The sequence below is a fragment of the Zalophus californianus genome, chromosome 2 (assembly GCF_009762305.2).
Source record: "Zalophus californianus isolate mZalCal1 chromosome 2, mZalCal1.pri.v2, whole genome shotgun sequence".
Taxonomy (NCBI): Eukaryota; Metazoa; Chordata; class Mammalia; order Carnivora; family Otariidae; genus Zalophus; species Zalophus californianus.
The window spans coordinates 118,703,795-118,725,958 of record NC_045596.1 but is presented as its reverse complement, the minus strand read 5'-3'; the positions used below and the strand labels follow the sequence as shown (position 1 = coordinate 118,725,958).

Sequence of the window (22,164 nt, the reverse complement as noted above, 5' to 3'; positions counted from 1 at the left end):
TCTGAAAATAGTGGATTTGATTGGACAGCAAATAACCAATTTTAAACATTTTAGAGCAGAGCACTGGTAAGATGATATTAAGTTTATGAAAGATTATTTTAACAGCTATATATGAACTAAAAAGTATAGAGGAAATATTGGGAATAAGAGAAAGAATTTTATGTCCAAGCATCACTGCACCTTGCTCTAGTGATTTGGGAAGTCCATTTTCCAAATAGCAGTGGAGTAAAAGAAAGGATCACCTTTGAGTTCTGATTTGGTCAGGAAAATGATTTAGAGAACATCAGATTATAAGAGCTGTTTACAGTTATTCATTGTTTCAGTAAAGTAGAACCTCAATAAAAACACTAAAGAAATTATATGAGAGCACATTTTTCCCTATGAAGAAATTTCCTGAGTAATGTGATGAATGTTTATGATGGGGGAATAAGTAGTGGACTATACAAATACGGAAGTAACATTTAAATCAATGTTTTAAATTATCTTCCTTCTCAAAATACTTGACATATGTCTCATCATTAACAGTGACCTCAGTGGCCATAATTCTCCAAGGGGGCCAGTGCCTGGAGGAGGAAGAGTAGAAGGAAACAGTTTGGAAATAGCCCAAGCAATCTTGATACACTCTCCTGGGGAGGGTGACCTGAGCCCTTGGAGTCTCTTGAGTAAAGCCATGCATGCTACAGAAAATTGGCTGCTTCCCTCAGAACTCCTCACCAAAGGATTTTCTGGGTTTTCCTTTGTTCGGTTTTTATTTGCATTTATTTATGTCTGATATATTTGCTCTAAAAATTCACTCTCCTCTTTCCTCAAACTACCACACCCACCCTTTTTTTTGTGGCTAGCAATAGAAGGAAACATTTGAAAAAACAAATGCCAGTCATGTTGGTGTCTGTGTGAAAATAGATCTCCTCAGCTTTCTGGGGCCAGAAAAGCTGCTTCCTCTATTAAGTATAGTTTCAAAGGAAGTTAAGAAGAGTCCATCACTAACTGCTACATGGTCTGGGATATTGTTGCCTATTCCTGTTTCACTCACTTAGGAACATGGCAATGTGCTCTTCTGTGTTTCTTCTCTCTGTCCAGAGTAGCTAGTGTTGGTTCTGTAAAAGCTCATGAACTTAATCATAGATTATAGATTCATGACCTCTGGATCAGCTTTACAAATTTATTCAAATCCATAATTTATAAATCTATTTATAAAGTGTCCTTGTACTTTATGAGCAAGTGTTTGCATTGTTTTGCCACAAAAACCTTTTGTCTTATGTAATTTGATGGTACAAGATATTTTAGCCTTTATTTAAAATTTTACTTAAAATCTAGAAAGTAATTTGCTTTTTATTGATCCCGAACTATCTCAGGTGACAAATACAAAACCATCCTGCTTGTCAATGTGATTTGCTGTACTAGGAGGTTTCTAGCATGTTGGGGGACAACTTTTTTTTCCACTTCTTGCTTTTTTTCCTAAGTAGTTTTTTTTTTTATTTTTTTATTGTTATGTTAATCACCATATATTACATCATTAGTTTTTGATGCAGTGTTCCATGATTCATTGTTTGTTCATAACACCCAGTGCTCCATGCAGAACGTGCCCTCCTAAATACCCATCACCAGGCTAACCCATCCCCCTACCCCTCTCCCCTCTAGAACCCTCAGTTTGTTTTTCAGAGTCCATCATCTCTCATGGTTCGTCTCCCCCTCTGATATACTCCCCTTTTCTTCCTCTCCTGTTATCTTCTTCTTTTTCTTTTTTCTTAAAATATGTTATTTGTTTCAGAAGTACAGATCTGTGATTCAACAGTCTTGCACAATTCACAGCGCTCACCGTAGCACATACCCTCCCCAATGTCTATCACCCAACCACCCCATCCCTCCCACCCCCAACCACTCCAGTAACACTCAGTTTGTTTCCTGAGATTAAGAATTCCTCATATCAGTGAGGTCATGTGATACATGTCTTTCTCTGATTGACTTATTTCACTCAGCATAACACCCTCCAGTTCCATCCACGTCGTTGCAAATGGCAAGATCTCCTTCCTTTTGATGGCTGCATAATATTCCATTGTGTATATATACCACATCTTCTTTATCCATTCATCTGTCGATGGGCATCTTGGCTTAACTAGAACCAAGATTTAGTCTTTTTAATTATGCAATAGAATCATATATATGTAAATAATCAAAAGTTGTAAACAAGTTTCATAAAAGATAAAGCTGAAGTTTTACAAAAATGTCTTGTTCAAAACTTTTTGAAACCATGTGCATCACTTGTTTTGCAAACAAAATGAAATCAATTATTTTTTCACAAGTGTTTTCCTTTTTTTTATTCTTCCCTAGTGTGCACTGGTATGTGAATGTACAGCCCCAGAAAGTGTGAATGGAAAAGATAACTTCCTTTTTTTGAATGCAGGTATGTACCTCAGTTTTGGAAATTTACATTAGTTTCATATAAACATAGGTTTTAATTTCTTGTGAACTCAATACTGAACCCCAGGCAGCATCCTCACAATCATTTTCGAACACAGTAAAACAAGTTGCTAATCACAAGAAATCATTGTCAGCAGTGAAGTATGGGTAGACATTGTTGACGGGTTCTTGTTTTACGGACCAGAAGAATTTTGGGGACACAAAAAGGTAAAGTGAAAGTTTAAGTGAAGGTGCCAATAGAAAGAAAAGAAAAAGAACTCTCTAAAGTGAGAGGGGTTCTAAATGGATTACCACTGAGGGCTTTCACTTCGGTCTTTTATAGGAAACTGAGGAGGGAACTTGGTAAGTTTCATGTCATTATCATGGTGGATTTGTGAATATCATGTCTGTATTTAGAATGAACAGGTTGGACTTGTAACTATCATGAGAACAAACAAGGTGTTCTTGTAAATATCATGAGTGCAAACAAGGTGTTCTTGTAAATATCATGTCTGTTTCTCCACAGCTGTGGTTTCTGTGAGCCTGGTTACATTGCCCCCTGAGTGACCCTAGTCTCCTACCTGTCTCTCCCTACCTAGCCTTGCTTGTCCCTTACTCAACATGAAAATCCCTTAAGAAAGATATAAAAATACTTTGGTTATTTGGCAGAACAAATTCCTTTTACCTTTGGGTTTTGTATTATCTGAAACAAGACACATTAGAAGACAGTAAGCTTTAGAAATATGAAGCTTATTTAGTTTGACATTTATTTATTTATTTGAGAGAGAGACATGATCTGGGGGGAGGGACAGAGAAAGAGGGAGAAGCAGACTCCCTGCCAGGCTCCATCCCAGGACCCTGTGCCACCCAGGTGCCCTTAGTTTGACTTTCTAATTATAGAATTCAAAACAAAGTTGTTAAAACAGTAGATATATGGGTTCAGTAAGAAAAATTCATACACGTATCTGTATGTTCCTGGGTGTGTATGTATAGAATATGTTGCTTACAGTAATATATTTGAATTTAAAGAAGGCACTAAACCATCTATTAAATAACTTTGTGAATAAAATTGGAACCTGTAGTACAATTAAAAATGTAATATGTGTATGTAAATTATGGATCTACTTTTTTAATGATAATGTAAATTATGTTACCATTAATACTAATAGTAAACAATGACTAGGACAGTGATGAGCAGCAGGCTAAATGCCTCGTATGTCTTGGCTTGCCTTCTGACCTGTGCTGTGAAAAAGGCACTGTCATTATCCTCATTTTACAGATAAGGAAATTGGTCAAGGTCACCTACCTGGCAAGCATCAGGTCCAGAATTTAAATCCAGTTGTGATCCCAAGGCCTTTTTCTATTAATTACTAGGCCATGCTATTACTAAAAAGCCATTAATTAAAGTTGGTGTAAGAGCAGAATAAGCCTTAATATTTTTTTTAGCCCTCCCATGTCTTATGTTTAAACAACGGCATAGATACCCTAATAATCAGCTTAGTGAATGATACTGAATTTAAGAGGCTTAGTAATATATAACTGTGGGGCGCCTGGGTGGCTCAGTCGTTAAGCGTCTGCCTTTGGCTCAGGTCATGATCCCAGGGTCCTGGGATCGAGTCCCACATTGGGCTCCCTGCTCGGCGGGGAGTCTGCTTCTCCCTCTCCCACTCCCCCTGCTTGTATTCCCTCTCTTGCTGTGTCTCTCTTTGTCAAATAAATAAAATCTTTAAAATATACATATATATATATATATATATATATAACTGCTAAACTCTTAGCAGTTTTTCATTGTCAGAAACCTCTAGTAATAATGGCGAAAGGAAAGGCGACCCTTTGACTATGATTATACAGAGAACCCAAATAAAATGTAGTAACAAAAAAAAAGCACGAATTATACTTACATAGAATGAGGGATTATACCAAAGAGGAGCAGGTACTTAGCCTATGAGCAAATGACTTTTTTTTTTTCCATTTCATTTAGGATGCAACATTGAGAGGGATGTTCAATGAATAGTGATGGGTCTACCCAGACAGCCATGTATTCTAAAAGTACTCAATAAGTTTTCAGGCTGGTTAAAATAGCTAATACATCCTCAAATGGTCCTCCTCACATTTAGTTTTCCACCTGAAAATTGACCAAACCTTTAATCCTTAATTTACTAAATGTCAATTTTGAGAAATAAAATCGAGTGTGGGACATATTAAATTCATGTTAAATACAGTTTGAATGAATCAGGTTATCACCACAATCAGCTACACTATAATTATAACTTTTTAATAATTCATATGCAAACCTTGTAATTTTTTACATGCAAAGAAATGCCATTTTAAAAAACTGATTAGTTTAACGTAAATTTCAAAGAGAAAGAGAAAAACGGCTAAGTAAGAAAATACATTACCTAAGGAAGAAGAGACGGAAGGAGCCTTGTGAAAAATAAATCTGCACCTCCTCATACCTGTGCCATAAAATCTGTAAGGCATGAGTCTTAGGAGTGTACTAACTCTTCCAGATTACTAGGATACTATTCCCGATGCATAAATTGTAATATGACAAAGACAACTGACATGGAACTGATGGAGGCAGCTGCATTCTGCAATTTAAATATACTTAGTGGAGTGATTGCTTACAGCCTTTCTTCTTTTATGGAGATGACAGTTTGAGTGGTGATACCCCACTTAGTTCTGATAATATTTCTCAATGTCTTTAGTCCATGCAACCCAGAGGAGTGCTCAGAACCTAGGATATTTGCCACAGATACTTTCTTTGAGCCTCTTACATTAGGGAAAGAGTAGAGTAAATGTGAGTCAAATGTTATAAAAGCTAGATTTTATTTTTTTTTAAGATTTTATTTATTTGACAGAGAGAGATAGCGAGAGCACAAACACAAACAGACAGAGGGAGAGGGAGAAACAGGCTTCCCGCCAAACAGGGAGCCCGATGTGGGGCTCAATCCCAGGACCCCGGGATCATGACCCGAGCCGAAGGCAGACGCCCGACCACTGAGCCACCCAGGCACCCCACAAAAGCTAGATTTAAAAAAAAAAATGTGTTTAAAATACAACTAAGTACTCTATATGAAATGTCTCTGCTCAGAATACAAAAGTGCATGGTGCAGGGTTTAGAATACATGAGTTTGGCCTGTGCATACCTTTGTCTTTTGTTCTATTTACTTTTCTATCTAAACTCAGCAACTTTGGAATTAATCTATTATAGTCCCATGTGGTTTTTTATGTTTCTTTTTTTAATCTGTAGGCAAAGGGAGCTACTGACATTCTTTTCAAGTCTTTGTATTAATGTGTTATATAGAACTTCCCAGCCTCAAGTGAGTTACGAAGTACTTATTGAGTGAATGGAAGAGAATATCATATCTCATAGCAGCTTTTCACTATTCTATTTATATCTCTAGAGGCTTAATTTATTATTCAGGAAATGCACTTATCTGTTGTAAGACTAACAAGAAAAAAGCTCTTTCCCCTAAGTTCTCACCTTTTTCATGCCCTGCTTGCCTTGCAAGTCGACGTATATGTTGGGAGTCTGGGGAATAGAGGGCAGGAGAGAAAGGATGAGTGGGGGGGCAGAATTTGCAATTCCTTAAGAAAGATATGTAAGTGCCTTAGCTATATGGAGAGACACATTCCTTTCAGCTGGTGCATTTACATTCTCTGAAACTAGACACACTAGAGGACACAGTAAGTATTAGAAATGTGAAGTTCTTAGTTTGACTCTCTAAGTCGTAGCATAAAGTTGTTAAAACAGTAGATTCACGTCTCTCATTATTTGCTTATTCATTTAAGCAAAATGGTAGTAAGAACGCTTAAAATTACTTGGTGGTGGTGGGGTGGGGAGCAGAGAAGTACAGTCAGGCCTCTCACATGCCCTGCTAACTCACATCAGCTGAGGAACTTAGCTGCCCCAGAACAATAACAAACGGGTTCTTGTGGTATTAATAATATAAGAGCACCGGACGGGCTGTCGGAAGAACTGGTGTCAAAGCCTAGATTTGCCAACCAGCAGCATGGCCCTAATACACAGGTCAGCCTCCTTGGACATCAGTTCTTTTAAAATGACCACAGTAACCTGCACAGCTTTTGACTTCCTTTTCTGGCTCTCACATATTTGAAGTTGATAGAGCATAATTTAGCTTATCCTGTTTTTCTTCTTTTTAGAGATATTTCATAAAAGAATACATTTTAATCCCTGTCACATGGAGTCACATATTAATTTTTTGTCATTGTTGCAGATGTTTTTCTCAGAAGTTATTTCTATTGACCAGAAAGATACCTTTTCAAAATTCTGTCATGAAGATAATTCTCCCAAGAAGATAATTCTCCCCAGAGTCCCAATTCTCCCAGGTTTCCTTGTAGAAGTACAACGCTACAGAGTACTTCAGCCCCTGGACCCTTCTGGCACTATGCCACATCTGAGGAACTAATGGGCCCTGTCACAGCGTTTCCTCCTTCCTTCACATTTTGAGTGAGTTTTCCTCTGTCAGCAAGCATTAGATCTGATACAGCATCTGCCTTGGCTGAATTCCATACTGCTTGAGTCGTGAAATTATCCTTTATATTCTTTGAAGACCACGTTCGTGCTGTATATTACCGTGCATGTCGTCCTCCATATTCACAGAGGGTATATCTGACCACTGAGATTTCTGTGACCGTGTAAGTTGGAATCTAAATAAAAGTGGGGGGACTTCCCTGCTGTCAGTCCTAGATCCATGCAGTCCCCTTCCTGTCTGGAGAATTTTATTGGTGTTTTGCATTTCTTGCTCCACAGGTGAATCACACTTTTTCTCAAAATAGGCCACTTTATCTTTGATTCTTTTTCTCAAATTAGAGTTAAGCCATCTACTACTTTGCAGAAGAGGCTAGATTATACGCTATTTAAGAAGAAGGAACATTGCTTATTTATTTCTGTATCTCCAGGGCCGGGAATACAATAGGAACTCAATAAATGCTTGTCAAATGGCTGATAGCAAGTGTATCTTATCATTTCAATTTATACTTCAGATAGATTATTGTCAGATTCTCATTTTTAAATGTTTTCTGCCTCCAGTCAGTACAGCAGTCTTGAGGTTGTAAGTTCAAGCCCCATGTTGGGTATGGAAATTATTTTAAAAAAATGTTTCCTGCCTCATATGACACCATAGATTTTAGCTGCCTTTCACAATACCTAAATATTGGGGTAACATTCTCCTCACTAATACCCCCATCCAAAGCCATGCATGACTCAGAATATATTAAGAGATTGTTAAAAATATGTCCCTCTTTACTCATTTTAAGTCCTGATGAATTCCAGCCAAAAAGCAAATTCCGTGTTCCCCCCTTTCTTTTCTTTCATGAGCTATGAAATCTACTTACCTTGTTGATTTTTAGATGATGTCATTTTATATAACCAAAGATATCTCTGTTGTATTTCCCCATACTAATTTAAATAGATTTTGCCCTTGTATTTATAAGTCGCTGCTACATAAAATTTGGAGCCATTTTTTTCTTAAAGATTTTATTTATTTATTTGACAGAGAGAGAGAGACAGCCTAGAGAGGGAACACAAGCAAGGGGAGCAGGAGAGGGAGAAGCAGGCTTCCCGCCAAGCAGGGAGCTCGATGCGGGGCTCAGTCCCAGGGCCCCGGGATCATGACCTGAGCCGAAGGCAGATGCTTAATGACTGAGCCACCCAGGCGCCCCAAATTTGGAGCCATTTTGACTTTTCATACTGGCCCTTGATCCTTTATATTTACTCACCAGATTTCTTTGCTCTTTGCTGTTTTAACAAATATGATAGAGTCCGTTAACTTTGCTCTTTTGGAATTTCCATATATTTTCATTACTGTGTACTAACATATTTAGAATGTTAAATAGCTTCAGTGGAAGAATGAATTTCATTATCTAATAATCAAAAGAATTATCTCTTAAACACCTTTAAATGCTTCAGCTATCTCCCTGTAGTAAGTCCATTACCTCCTTCACTGCCCATCTTGGGTAAAACTAGAAGAAAAATAAAGGCAAGAGGATGATATGGCCAAAAAGCTAACATTTTGTGGACAAATATGAGGAGGCTTCCTCTTAATCAGGTTTTTTTCATCCTTCATTCCGATGCCTGTGCTTCCTTAAAGTGAGGCTTTCAATTATGTTCTTTACTCTTGCATTTTTCCCTCTCAGTTCACACAGTTGTTGGTGATCTGTTCTTTTGGAGAAAGCAATTGTGGGAAACATCTGAGTTGCAAGGGTTAAGCTTATTTCTGTGGAGTGCGTGTATTTACTGGGCACTGTGCTAGCTGTGGGAGATAAAATGAGGACAAGAAAAACAGCACAATCCTGGCCTTCATAAAGTTTACACTCCGGTGGGTGACATGGAATAATGAGTCAGTTGTAGCACAACTGGTAAGAACCATGACAGAGATGGGGGATGGGAAGGACAAAGGAGACAAACCTATAGGAAGGGATGGGGTAGAAGCCAAGGAGGTCTTCCTGGAAGAGGTGCTAGCACGTCTGAGTTTACTGATAGCCAGGAAAGAGGAATGTTCCTTTGAGATGCAGGGAATTCCTTGAACAGAAGGAAATTGGTGAGAAACAACTTGAGTTCAGAGAATTATAGGTCATCTCGGGTTGCTCAGCATGAAATATGAGCCACCTTCTATCTTTACTACTGGTATCCTTTACTTTAATTACTGAATTAGAGTGAACACAGCAAATCATTCAAACTGGAAAGAGTGATGCAAATCATTTTCTGACCATCTAAAATCTAAAATCCAAATTCTACACACTAAACTTGCCAATTATCATCAACTCGAGACTAAATGCCCACAAAATATTATCTTTATGTCCTATTCTGACATCTTAGACATCTAAGAAATAGTTTTTCTTATTCTTGGCCTTAAATTGAAGATGGGGGGCCAAGAACTTACGGCTTTGGCTAGACTACAGAAACAGCACTTTGTCCAACACAGCTCGTATCCTATTTTCTATTCCATTCTTTCTTTTTCTTCTTTAAAAAACAACACACACAATAATATAATTTAAATTTTATAGCAAACCTAGAGAAAAGTGACTAAACCATTTTTAGGAGTTCATTTTTTAAACAATTGATCTTTTTTTTTCATCTTTATTATTTTTAAAGAGATCTCTCCTTGCTGTGTTTTCCGAGTTCCTCTCATGCCTTCTTGCCACCTCTTTTCCATAACCATGCTTAGGATAGCGTTTTAGTGATTTCTATTTAGGTTTTTCAGTTCTTATCCAATCTTAAAAAGAGCCAACCTACATTTCAGATGTATATAAATCTAAGATATTTCCAAGTACAAATGAGGGAATGTCAGTATCTAATTGGATTACACAGACTTATCTTTAGTAAGTATAATGTAGCATTTGGAAAACAGGCAATGCATGTACATTCAGCTGAATAATTAAACTATTAAACAACTGCATAGTTAAAAGCTACAGAATGAATTCTCTACAAGAATCTGCAGGACTTTAATGATTTTTGTAAGGCTTAAAGCCAATAAAGTCAGAATCCATTTAAATATGTGACGTCTACCACATCGTGAATGCGAGAAAGTTCGTGAAGATAATCACAGATGAGCTTCCTCTTGAGAAATATATTAAAGACAACTGGAGGAAATAAGCATTTGGCTTTTTGATGACCCTTTTGTCCCTGAATCTAAATTTGTAAATTCCTTGTCTGTCTACTGACATTCCTAAAACAAGCACAGGAAAAAAAAAAAATCATTCTTGTGGTATGTCTCTGGTTTATCTTTTCTGCCCTAGTTTGCTTTTAACAGCCATGCTTTGTTGTTTTCCTTTATGTAGTGTCTATGTGTTGGCATTGTTGAACATTTCTTTGGCATCTTTATTTTGATAATTAACAATTGGAACAGCTTAGCTTTCACAATTGCTGAGCATGTTACCTTGGTAAAGAAGCCCTGCTACAGTGTCTGAGAGAAACAATATAGAAATTTGAGTTGTGCTGCAATCTGCCAGGGCGGGGGGGGGGGGGGGGGGGCGGATTCTGCTATTTATTTTCTATTCCTGCGCTCACCAAAGGGAGTGGATCTCAAGGGGAATGTATCAATATTTGGACCACCTTAGAACTTTAATCTTATTAAAGTCATCCCAAGACCATGATGTGGTCCAGAATATCTCCACTACTTTTCTCTTGGCAGAATCTGTCATATGATGTTTTTAGCAATTGTTTTGGCAAAAGCAGTGAAAAAAATGAAGAGCATACACACAGGGGTCTCTAAAGAATTTATAATAGATATTAGATCGTATTCTGAGTTGACAGGCCTATTGTATGGTCAGAAATACATCTTCTATTAAAAAAGAAAATCAGCATCAATGAAAAGCAGAGCTGAAAGTGATGGACTCATTCCCATAGCTGGAATGAGGGTGCAAAATTGTTAGAATTGTATCTCTTCTATAGGGAAGAAACTTAAAAAAACTTGACACAAGTATTCATCATTTGTGATCCATTCATTGTTCAGTATTTGGTGCATGAATACCATGCCTTACTTTTATGTGAAGACGATAAAGTCTCCCCATTATAAACATAGTAAGAATTTTGAGTTAAGAACATATTATCTGGTCTTTTTTTGTAACCAGTGCAGTAAATTTGCATGGTAGTAAAAAGTTGAGCCATATTTTTGTTCCATTTTTTAAGTGGTATTCCATTATATGGTATTTTAAGATACCCAGTAGGTGTTCTTGCTTTATGCATAGTAGGTGTTTAATAAGGAATGCTGCTGGATTAAATTGGGTTGTAAGGTGGATCCCACTATAGCTACATTGAAATCCTGATTTAGTACTAATGTTTAGAGACCTATGACTTTCAGAAGATCACAACCTATAACATAAAAGTTAGATGGGAGACATAATTGGGATTTTCTTTTGGATGATCAAGTTGCCTGATTTTTTTTTTTAATTTGTCCCAAGTGTTTTCCTTAAAAACAGGAGCATTCCCACAGAGTCCTTGTATGATATGTACCAGGTGGTGAGAGGAGAGTTCTGGAGCTCATTAATCCAACTGCCCTTGATTTCTACTTAAGCTATTTCAGTGAAGATTTATATTTATACACACTGAAAAGCATTAAAATAAAAACAATATCAAAAATGGAAAGACTAGCTTTGGGATAATTGAGAAAATGAAAAATTTTGTATTTCGTAACTTGATTCAAAATACAAATTTTCTAAAAAATTATTACCTTATAAAAGGCAAGAAAGGGCGCCTGGGTGGCTCAGATGGTTAAGCGTCTGCCTTCAGCTCGGGTCATGATCCCAGGGTCCTGGGATCGAGTCCCGCATCGGGCTCCCTGCTCCTTGGGAGCCTGCTTCTCCCTCTGCCTCTCTCTCTCTCTCTCTCTCTGTCTCTCATGAATAAATAAATAAAATCTTTAAAAAAAAAAAAAGGCAAGAAAAATGAAGGATTCTTACAAAAATTCCATATAATCTTGAAGAAAAAAACCTCAGAGGTTTAAAAGCAGCACATATACCGTGGATACATAAGCCAAGTAATTGAATATTTACTTAGGTTAGTAAGAAAAAATTTGGACATTTCAGAGATTTTTTGTCTTAACTATAAAAGAATGTGTTTATATTCCTGATCATGTTAGCTATATTAGAATTCATGAGATCCCATAAATAGTTTAACCTGACTGACACTATGTTGACTTCAATACATACTTTTTTTTCTTCTCAGACTCTAGAGATGGAACAGTAGAGGTTGTAGTAAAATTCTTACATCTTTGAAACATTGTCACTTTGAAAGTGATAAGATACCATAGTTTCTTTTATTGGCTGGCTTATATTTCAGATGAAAGAAAATATATCTGATGAGGCCTAATATCCAAAATATATAAAGAAATCATAAAACTCAATAGCAAAAAAACCAATCAGTTTAAAAAAAAGGGCAGAGGATCTGAATAAACATTTTTCCAAAGAAGACATACAGATGGCCAACAGGTACATGAAAAGATGCTCAATATAACTAATCATCAGGGAAATGCTAATCAAAACCACAATGAATGGTCACCTCACACCTATCATAATGGCTATTATCAAAAAGACAAGAAATAAGTGTTAGAAAGGATGTGTAGAGAAAAAGGAACTCTTGTGCACTATTAGTAGGAATGTAAATTGGTGTGGGCACTATGGAAAATAGTATGGAGGCTCCTCAAAAAAATAAAAATATAATTTCTGTATGATCCATCAATTCCATTTCTGGGAATATATCCAAAGGAAATGAAAACACTAGCTTGAAAAGGTATCTGGCACCCCCAGGTTCATAGCAGCATTATTTACAATAGCCAAAACATGGAAATAACCTAAGTGTCCACTGATGGGTGAATGGATAAAGAAATGTGTGATATATATAATGGAATATTACTCAGCCATAAAAAAGAATGAAATCTTACCATATGTGACAATATGAATGAACCTTAAAGGAATTATGCTAAGTGAGATCAGTCAGACACAGAAAGATAAATATCATATGATCTCTCTTATATGTGGAATCTAAAAAATAAATAAATAAATAAAACAAAAAAACAAGCTCTTAGATACAGAGAACAAGTTGGGGGTTGCCAGAGGTAGGGGGTGGAAATGGTTGAAATGGGTGAAGGATGTCAAGAGCTACATATTTCCAGTTATAAAATAAGTAAGTCTGGGGGATATAATATACAAATTGATGACTATTGTTAATAATACTGTATTTGAAAGTTACTAAAAGAGTACACCTTAAAAGTTCTCATCACAAGAAAAAAAATTTATGACTATGATGGTGACAGACCTTAACTAGACTTATTGTGGTGATCGTTTTGCAGCAGCATACAAATACTGAATCATTACACTGTACACCTGAAACTAATGTAATATGTCAATCACATCTCAATAAAAAAGAAAGAAAATAAATACAATTAGTTTTATCTGTGGATCTGTGATGTAATCTAATTGATAGAACTTAGAGATAATATTTATGTTAAAAATATAATCTCTTTGGACATACAACTCTAGATTTTAAATATTTTATATCAACATACTGGAGATATTCTACTGTCTTCTGGCTTCTATTGGTGCTTTTGAAAAGTAAACACTGGCTAATCCTTAGTAGTGGATAAGTAGGTATACTGGAAACTTTGAGTCTGGTTGTTAAAGAATGGGAGGTTTGAAATAAAGGTTTCTGATGTAGCATCAATTCTGATAATGATAATGTCTAGGCTATACTTCTGAGAATGGATGATTGCAGAGGAATGGGTGAATAGATCCTCATTTTAATGTTCAGAAAGCTATTGCATATTTACCCAAGTAGTGAATGAGATATGGTCTTATAGAACATTAAACTTTTGAAAGGAATTTTACCCTTATACATTGAGGAGACCTGGCCCATATAACCCATGCTCCATTTTAATATCAAATTTTGTTTTAAATTAGCTTTACTGGTAAACTGGAGTCAAAAATTATAGGTACTTGGCTGGCAATTGACTGATACTTTATTGCCCACTAAGCTTTGGTATATGAGTGTAACGAAGGCAATCATTGCTCAACAGCAGTGGAAATAAATTTCTGACCTGAAATAAATGGCTGGGGAATGTGGTAGAAGGCCTCATGAAAATGTATCAAATATTATCTTAATATCTGGCTCTCCACTTTTTCCCTTAATCTTTTAAAATCCTTGATGGCATGATCTTGTTACTTCTTCCCTAAACACTCCCCACCCACAGATACAGTTTTTTCGCAGCCTCACTGTCTTGCTTCTGGTAATATGTGGTATTAGGAAAGTATGTTATTGACTCATTGGCACTAAAGTATGCATAATATTTGAATTGTAACAGCTCTTAAGCCAAGGAATGAACCTTTCTAGCATTGAAGAAATAAAACATTTTTAGTAGCAGGCCATTTGAAACCTCTGAAATAACATGTCAGTTCTCACCTACTGTGTAAGTGAGCAAAGTTGACTAACAATTATGAGAAGAAATTAAGAAATATAATTTTTGTGTGTATTATATATAAACACATATATTTTACATATATTTATAAATACATATGCTTTAACAAAATCTTTAGAAGAGGGGCGCCTGGGTGGCTCAGTTGGTTAAGCGTCTGCCTTTGGCTCAGGTCTTGATCCCAGGGTCCTGGGATCGAGCCCCGCATCAGGCTCCCTGCTCAGCGGGGACTCTGCTTCTCCCTCTGCCTGCCACTCCACCTGCTTGTGCTCTCTCTCTCTGTGTCAAATAAATAAATAAAATCTTAAAAAAAAATCTCTAAAAGAGAAAGAAATTAATAGGTGGTAAACTAGAGACCCACAATAGCCACATTTATATATTGGAACTTGATGTATCATTTTTTATTTATTTATTTTTTTAAAAAGATTTTATTTATTTATTTGACAGAGAGAGATACAGTGAGAGAAGGAATACAAGCAGTGGGAGTGGGAGAGGGAGAAGCAGGCCTCCTGCCGAACAGGGAGCCCGATGCGGGGCTCGATCCCAGGATCCTGGGATCATGACCTGAGCCGAAGGCAGACACTTAACAACTGAGCCACCCAGGCTCCCCTTGATGTATCATTTTTTAATTTAATAAAGACTACATGTCCCAGAAGCTAGTAAAAAAAATAGAAGAACAAAATTCTTAGAAATTCAAATACATTAGTGAATTATGATAAAAATAAATTATTGATTAAATCAATAATTACAGTGGTACACTGATTAATGATTTTATTAATTGATTTTTCTCTAATGGGCATATATTTATAATTTAACTATTAACCTTTTGTTTTTTTCTTCCCTCCCAGTGCTAAAGAACCCAGTGTGTAAATTATATAGATTTCCCACATCTGACAATAAGTGGATGCGAATCCGGGAGCAGATGTCAGAGAGCATACTTTCTTTTCATATTCCTAAGGAATTGATTTCTCTTCACATAAAAGAAGATTTGTGTAGGTAAGAGAAAATAATTTATGATTGTCTCTCACATTATTTTTTGTATAAAACATTTTTTCTTAAACTATGATTATAACATAAAAATCTTGACTTGCCACTGTCCAGTATTGGTGGCCAATAACCCTGCTGGCTGTTAATCATTTGAAATGCTGCTCGTCCAATTTGAGATGTTCTTTAAGTATAAAATACAGATTTTGAATTCTTATCACACAAACAGAAAAAGACTGACTTTATAATGCAATATTAAAATTTAGGGTATTTTAGGGTTAAATAAAATATATTATTAATTTCACCTGCTTTTTTTAACTTTAAAAATATGAGTACAAGAAAGTTTAAAATTACATATATGACTCTCATTTATGGCTTGCATTATACTTCTATTGTATAGTTGGTGTCTAGCTAATAACCTGAGTTTTAACCTTGCTAATAATCCTTTTCTCTTTACCTCATCTGCTTATGATTACTGTTTCTGTAAAGAAATTCCTACTTGACTGTTCTTTGGACTACTCATCTGTAACAAGACTTTCAGATATTTTTGGTCTAAAAACTATTATTTTTTTAAGAGAGTGTGGGGGAGGGGCAGAGGGAGAGAGAGAATCTTAAGCAGACTCCATGCCCATTGTGGAGCCCAATGCGGGGCTCAGTCTCATGACCCTGAGATCAAGACCTGATCTGAAATAAAAAGTCAGCCACTTAACTGACTGTACCATTCAGTCACCCCCTTAGATGACTGATAAAGTATGCTATATGAATGGACAGTGTTGTCGTACAGCAAACTTAAATCTGTTGCCATAATAAAACAGAAAGATCTGGGAACTGATTGTTAATAAGAATATCTCTGAGCCATGACAACTCACACAATTTATTTTTTCCACCTTATAAACCTCTAGTGACTTTAAAAATACTGAATACTACATTATATTAAATACTGTTAAGGCCGTGAATTTCAGAAAATTGGCAAATATTTTTGTAACATTTATAACTGCTGAAATACATAGCAAAGTGTGAAATGTCTAAAATTTGGATCTCTGGCCTATGTCCACATTAATACACCAAGTTACTTAATAGGAGTGTACCCTTTCAGTAGACTCTATAGTCCCCAAGCATGTTGTATTGATCTAAACCAGCGAGCAAACAATGGACAAGGCAGGTCAAATCTGGCAGTATTGACAGTATATTTTAGGGTAGGAATGACTGCACAAATACTATATTTCTGAGTGAGGTGTAAGAGAAAGAAAAATAAAAGAAAACACAGAGCCTAGATTTTAGAGAAAATCAGACAGGAAACTGGGTTGTAAGAAAACAACCTGGACTTAAGGGAAATAAAGATTGAAAGAGAGACAGAAGATAGATATTTGAGAGTAGCAGACTGAGGATAATCAGACCACAAAAATCAGATTAAAGGTATTGACTCAGGACAAGAGAAGCTATAACATGTTCAGGAACCTAAGCAGATTACCTATAAGAGCTGGCTACAAGGATGAATTAATGTAAGCCAAATTATTCAGTATTATCCTTACCTAGAGCTAGTACTAAGCGAATGTAATGGGAAAAACAAATTCCCGGGAAGGATAAGCACACTTAGGGAGTTTGGATCTTTGAAGTCATAAAAGAATTATCAACCTCAGCATTGTTATATTAGAGATTATGGGACACTAAGAACCATTCCTACTAGTGTCATGTAAAGATCACATTTCACATGGAAGATTTAGAAAGGGTAACTGTTCCTCACAGAGGTTGTAGAATAAGGAAGAACTCCATAGACAAGCATGAGTTAGAGGTCATCACAGTGCCTTTATTTCAGCTGAGAACCACAGAAGAGGAGTTGATAGATGTGGTGGATTTAAGAAGTTAGAGTTAGACCTTGCCCTAAAAATAACTCCTGATAACTCAATCTAAGTTAGCCAGGCCTAAATTCTCACTAAAATATCTGTATTGTGCCAGACCGTCTTGGCCAGCAAAGTTTCTGTTGAAAAATCCAGTGATAACCTTATGGGTTTCCCTTGTATGTAACTTTTCTTTTTTCTTGATGGTTTTAAAATTCTCTATTTATCACTACTTTTGCCATTTTAAATACCGTGTGTCTTGGCGTAGACCTTCTTGGGTTGATCTTATTGGGGAATTTCTGTGCCTCCTGGAACTAGATTTCTGTTTCCTTACCCAAATTTGGGAAATTTTCAGCTATTATTTCTTCAAATAAATTCTCTGCCTCTTTTTTCTCTCTTCTTCTGGGATCTGCATAATCTACTAATCGTGTTACTGGGTATTTACCCAAAGAATACAAAAACACTAATTCAAAGGAATACATACACCCCTGTGTTTACTGCAGCATTATTTACAATAACCAAATAATGAAAGCAACCAAGTATCCATCAACAGGTGAATGGATAAAGCATATGTGGTATATATATATAAATATGTATATGTACACACACATACATATACACAATAGAATTAGGCAGCCATAAAAAAGAATGAAATCTTGCCATTTGCTACAAATGGATGGATCTAGTGAGCATAAGACTAAGTGAAATAAGTCAGTCAGAGGGAGACAAGTACCATATGATTTCACTCATATGTGGAATTTAAGAAACAAAACAAATGAACAAATGGCAAAAAAGAGACAAACCAAATAACAAACCCTTAACTATAGAGAACAAACAGATGGTTACCAGAGGGGAGGTAGGTGGGGGGATGGGTGAAACAGGTGAAGGGGATTAAGAGTACAATTACTGTGATGAGCACTGAGTAATGTATGGAATTGTTGAATCACTACACCTGAATGAATATAAAACTATGTTAACTATGCTGGAATTAAAATTTAAAAAATAATCTATAAAGACACAAAAAGTGGAAAATTACGACCACTCACAAAACATGGAAATCTATTAACGTACTACTACATTGTTAAAATAAAAAATGATACTACCTTATTATTATACTACATACTGTTTATAACATAGTCGCTAATTATTAGAATAATGCTTTGGGTTGAAAATCCTTTTTTTTAAGGTTTTTTTTTTGAGAGAGAGGGAGAGAGAGCATGAGCAGGGGGAGGGGCAGAGGGAGAAGCAGACACCCCGCTGAGCAGGGAGCCCCACATGGGGCTCAATCCCAGGACCCCTGGATCATGACCTGAGCCAAAGGCAGCCGCTTAACTGACAGCCACCCAGGTGCCCAGGGTTGAAAATCTTAATTGACAGATCACTAATGCTATTTCATCTACAACCACAGCAAGCTAGTGAGAAAGAGAATGAAGAGAAAGACTTCTAATATTACCCCAGTCTGTCTGTCTGTTTGTTTTTTTAAGACTTATTTACTTATTTATTTGAGAGAGAGCGAGGGTCAGGGCAGAGGGAAAGGGAGAGAGAGAATCCCAAGCAGACTCCCTGCTGAGCCCAAAGCCTGACATGGGGCTCAATCTCAGGACCCCAAGATCATTAGTGGAACTGTGAAATCAAGAGTCAAATACTTAACTGACTGAGCCACCCAGGTGCCCTGCCTCAGTCTGTCTTTTGTCATCGGTTTAGAGATTCCCTTAAAAAGGCTGAGCAGCTGACCTTCTGCATGTCTACTACTTTTGAGTCCTCCACAGTGCTATCTTTAACCCCTGTCTCCTCTCCGCTCCTGTTAATATCTCTCCGTCTGTCCAGTCACTGACAGTAAATCCCAGGGGGAAATAATGAGTAGGGGACTAGGAGAAAGCAGACTATTCCATATATCATCTGCTTTCTCCACCACCTTTTCTGTTTAAATCTCTTAATTAACCTCTTGAGAACCATACTAGAATTATGTGTCGGGAAGGGAAGAGGGGAAGTTTCTGCTTACAAAGTACTCAGTATAACACCTTGCTTTTGAGAGGTTGACTAAATTACTTCATAATCATGATACGTAAGGGATTAGTATTAAAAAGCAATTTTAGTAGGCATAACCTCTATAATTAGTTTTCTTATATTTTAACACACTGAAGTATTGTCCACTTACCTTGTTTTCTTCCCTTTGCATCTCTTTTTTCCTGTACATTTGTAGGGGGAAAAAATCACCACCACATAGCGGGGGCTAGTGGGCAGTTTTGGTGGAGACAGAGGACCAGTGCCTCCAAATAATAAGTTCCATTGCTAAGAACAAAACTAGGAACTGTCATCAGGATACAGTGGGAATTGTTCAGAGGAGAAAAAGCCCATTTCAGTCCTTGAAACTAAACTATACAAAAATCTGAGAGATCTGAAAATTGGCTAGGCACTGTGAAGAGCAGTGTAGCCCATATATCATCTGTGTTCTCCATCCCCTTTTCTGTGTAAATCTCTTATAATTAGTTTTTAAAAATCAAACAGTGAATCTCTGACATTTTGTAAAGAAGAGGAGAGGAAAAAAAACCATGCTGACTCAAAAGGGAAATAGGAAAAATAGGAAAACTGACTAGCCATCTCAGAGTGTAAGAAGGTGTGATTATTATGAAACAGAATTAGAAATCCATAAGAAAATAATTATCGTCCTTTAGCGAAAATGCAGTAAAACGGAGGGAATGATGCAGGGAATAATGAAATTTTAAAATGAAGCAACCAAATTAAGTCTACAGAGCCAGCAGAAAAGAACAGATCTGACACTGAGAAATTGTATCAGTGATGTGGAAGGCAAACATGATAAGCTCATCTCAAATGCTAAACGAGGGTGAAAAATGTTCAGAATGATGAGAGAGAAGATGTTAGATGTACAAAGCACAGAGCTGGACTCTACCAAATAATTTGAAGTGTTCTCGGGGAAGAAGAACTCATGCAAAAGCTTGAAAGAAAACAGGAAAAACTTAGGCAGCTTTGGTGTTTTCTCTTTGACATGGTAAAACCAGGGTAACCTTATACTTCCCTGCAGAAGCCCAAAGAATAACATCTACTGATTTTTGAGAGGAAGAGCCTGTGACCCCACTTCATTGTATAGGGCCAGGTTATGAATATTTTATGAATGAAAGTGATGGAAATGACATAAATATGTAGGAACTCAAAAAATGCCGCTCACAAAACTTCCTTGAAAATTTACTTGAATATCTATACCATCCATTGAGAAAATAATTTCATTAAGAATTATAATATACTATAAATTGATATAGCATAAAAATTAAATTATATTATAAAATTTATATAACATAACGTAATAAAAATATAAGAGTGGGCTTTGTCCCGCAAAAGAACTTATATCATTTCTCTTGGCTGGGTAGAATCTCCAGCCTGGACAAAGCTTTACTCTGATGTTCTTTTCTCAGCTTCTTTTAACCCTAGTCTTACTCAGATCCCAGAAAGTATTTTACTCACCTCAACCTCCTTCCTAAACCCCAAAACTTAGATGAACTCTCTTACCTTGTTTGATGAAGACTACAAGTGCCATAGTGCTGTTGTCTTTCAACACGCCTAAACAGTGCAAAATGCTTCCTTTGCATTCTTGGAAATCCTTCCTGAGAAAATTATATTACATTACATTGGATTTTTTCCATAAAAATAACATATGCACACTACATAAAATAGTATAGTAAAAATGTAGAAAATAAAAAGGAAAAAGTAAAATTCCTCTAAATTTACCACCCAGAAGGGATATTGTATCTTTATTTTTTACATCTATTCTCATCTTCATAAGCCTTCTTATGGGAAGCAGAATTTTGGTCCCCATGACTGTCATGCCCTGGTATCATGCTTAGTTTTTCTTGCTTATCTGAGTTGTTTTATGAATACATCTGTGATTCTACGACATAATGTTAAATAAAAGTGTAGGCTACTAATCAATGAAAATTATTGCATCTGAATTTTTACTGATACATAAAAAGACTAGAAGGAAAAATAGACTGGATATATACTAGAGCAATCCTTATACATATACGAACATATTAACAATGGTTATCCCTGGATGATGGATTTAGAATAGTAATTTGCTACACAGCAATAGAAAGCAAATACATAAACCCTTACAAATAAATAACAGAGAATAGACTTGCCAGTTAACTATATCTTCATTTCTTTGAATTTAAACAGTTTATTTTCAAACATCGAAGTCTATTCAAAATTTAGTTCTCCCTCAGGCTTGGTCTAAAAAATTGTGGATGACTATTCCAAAATATTTGGAATATTTGCTCTTCACATTCAAGAATATGGCCTGCTAAAATCTTCTTTTATGCATACAAATACAATATTGTAGTTTGTGTTGGAAAATTACCATTTAGAATTTAAGTTTTCCCCCTTCCCTACCTCAAGAAAATATGTAGGTAAATGAGGATGGGCTTACTGTGTTCTCATGGCAACAGTGACAAAAAGATCCTTGATTCCTTGTAGTGTCCTTTGGATGCCTAGTGGTTTCTATGATGGGATGACACATAACCACTGAGCTACCATGGGCTCCACGTGGCCTTTGAGATACTTAGAATGTTTGTCTTTATTTTGAGTTTAGTTCAGTATTAATACTTTCAACATTTTTATTTCACATTACAAATTTTAATTATCTGGAATTTATTTGATTACATTTATAAAATGAAATGCCAAATTAGCCACATTTCTGAAAACTTAGATAATTTATTCAATATCACTTTCTCAGTGTTCCATTTCTTTCTCACCTCCTTATAATACTTGCCAGTTTCCATGCCTCTCCATTGTCATCACTAAAGTAATTAAGACAATTAAACAGTGACAACAACAAAATTACCTTCAAAAGAACTGACATATTTGGAATATTTGCTCTTTGCATTCAAGAATATGGCCTGCTAAAATCTTCTTTTACGCATACAAATACAATATTGTAGTTTTTTCATGTAGCTTTTGTATGCTTATTATAAGGATTAATATACTTTATTGATATT

General features: G+C 36.1%; 1 protein-coding gene across 4 annotated transcripts in view; it reads left to right on the top strand.

Annotated features, from left to right (window-relative positions):
- The window catches only part of INPP4B (inositol polyphosphate-4-phosphatase type II B), an 808,823-nt gene that overhangs the window by 590,163 nt on the left and 196,496 nt on the right, over nucleotides 1–22,164 (top strand). For all 4 annotated transcript variants that reach the window (XM_027599074.1, XM_027599075.2, XM_027599073.2 and 1 more), the window contains 2 exons: nucleotides 2,332–2,404; nucleotides 15,182–15,329. In XM_027599074.1, the coding sequence (XP_027454875.1) occupies nucleotides 2,332–2,404; nucleotides 15,182–15,329 (221 nt within the window). The remainder of the gene's footprint in view (nucleotides 1–2,331; nucleotides 2,405–15,181; nucleotides 15,330–22,164) is intronic.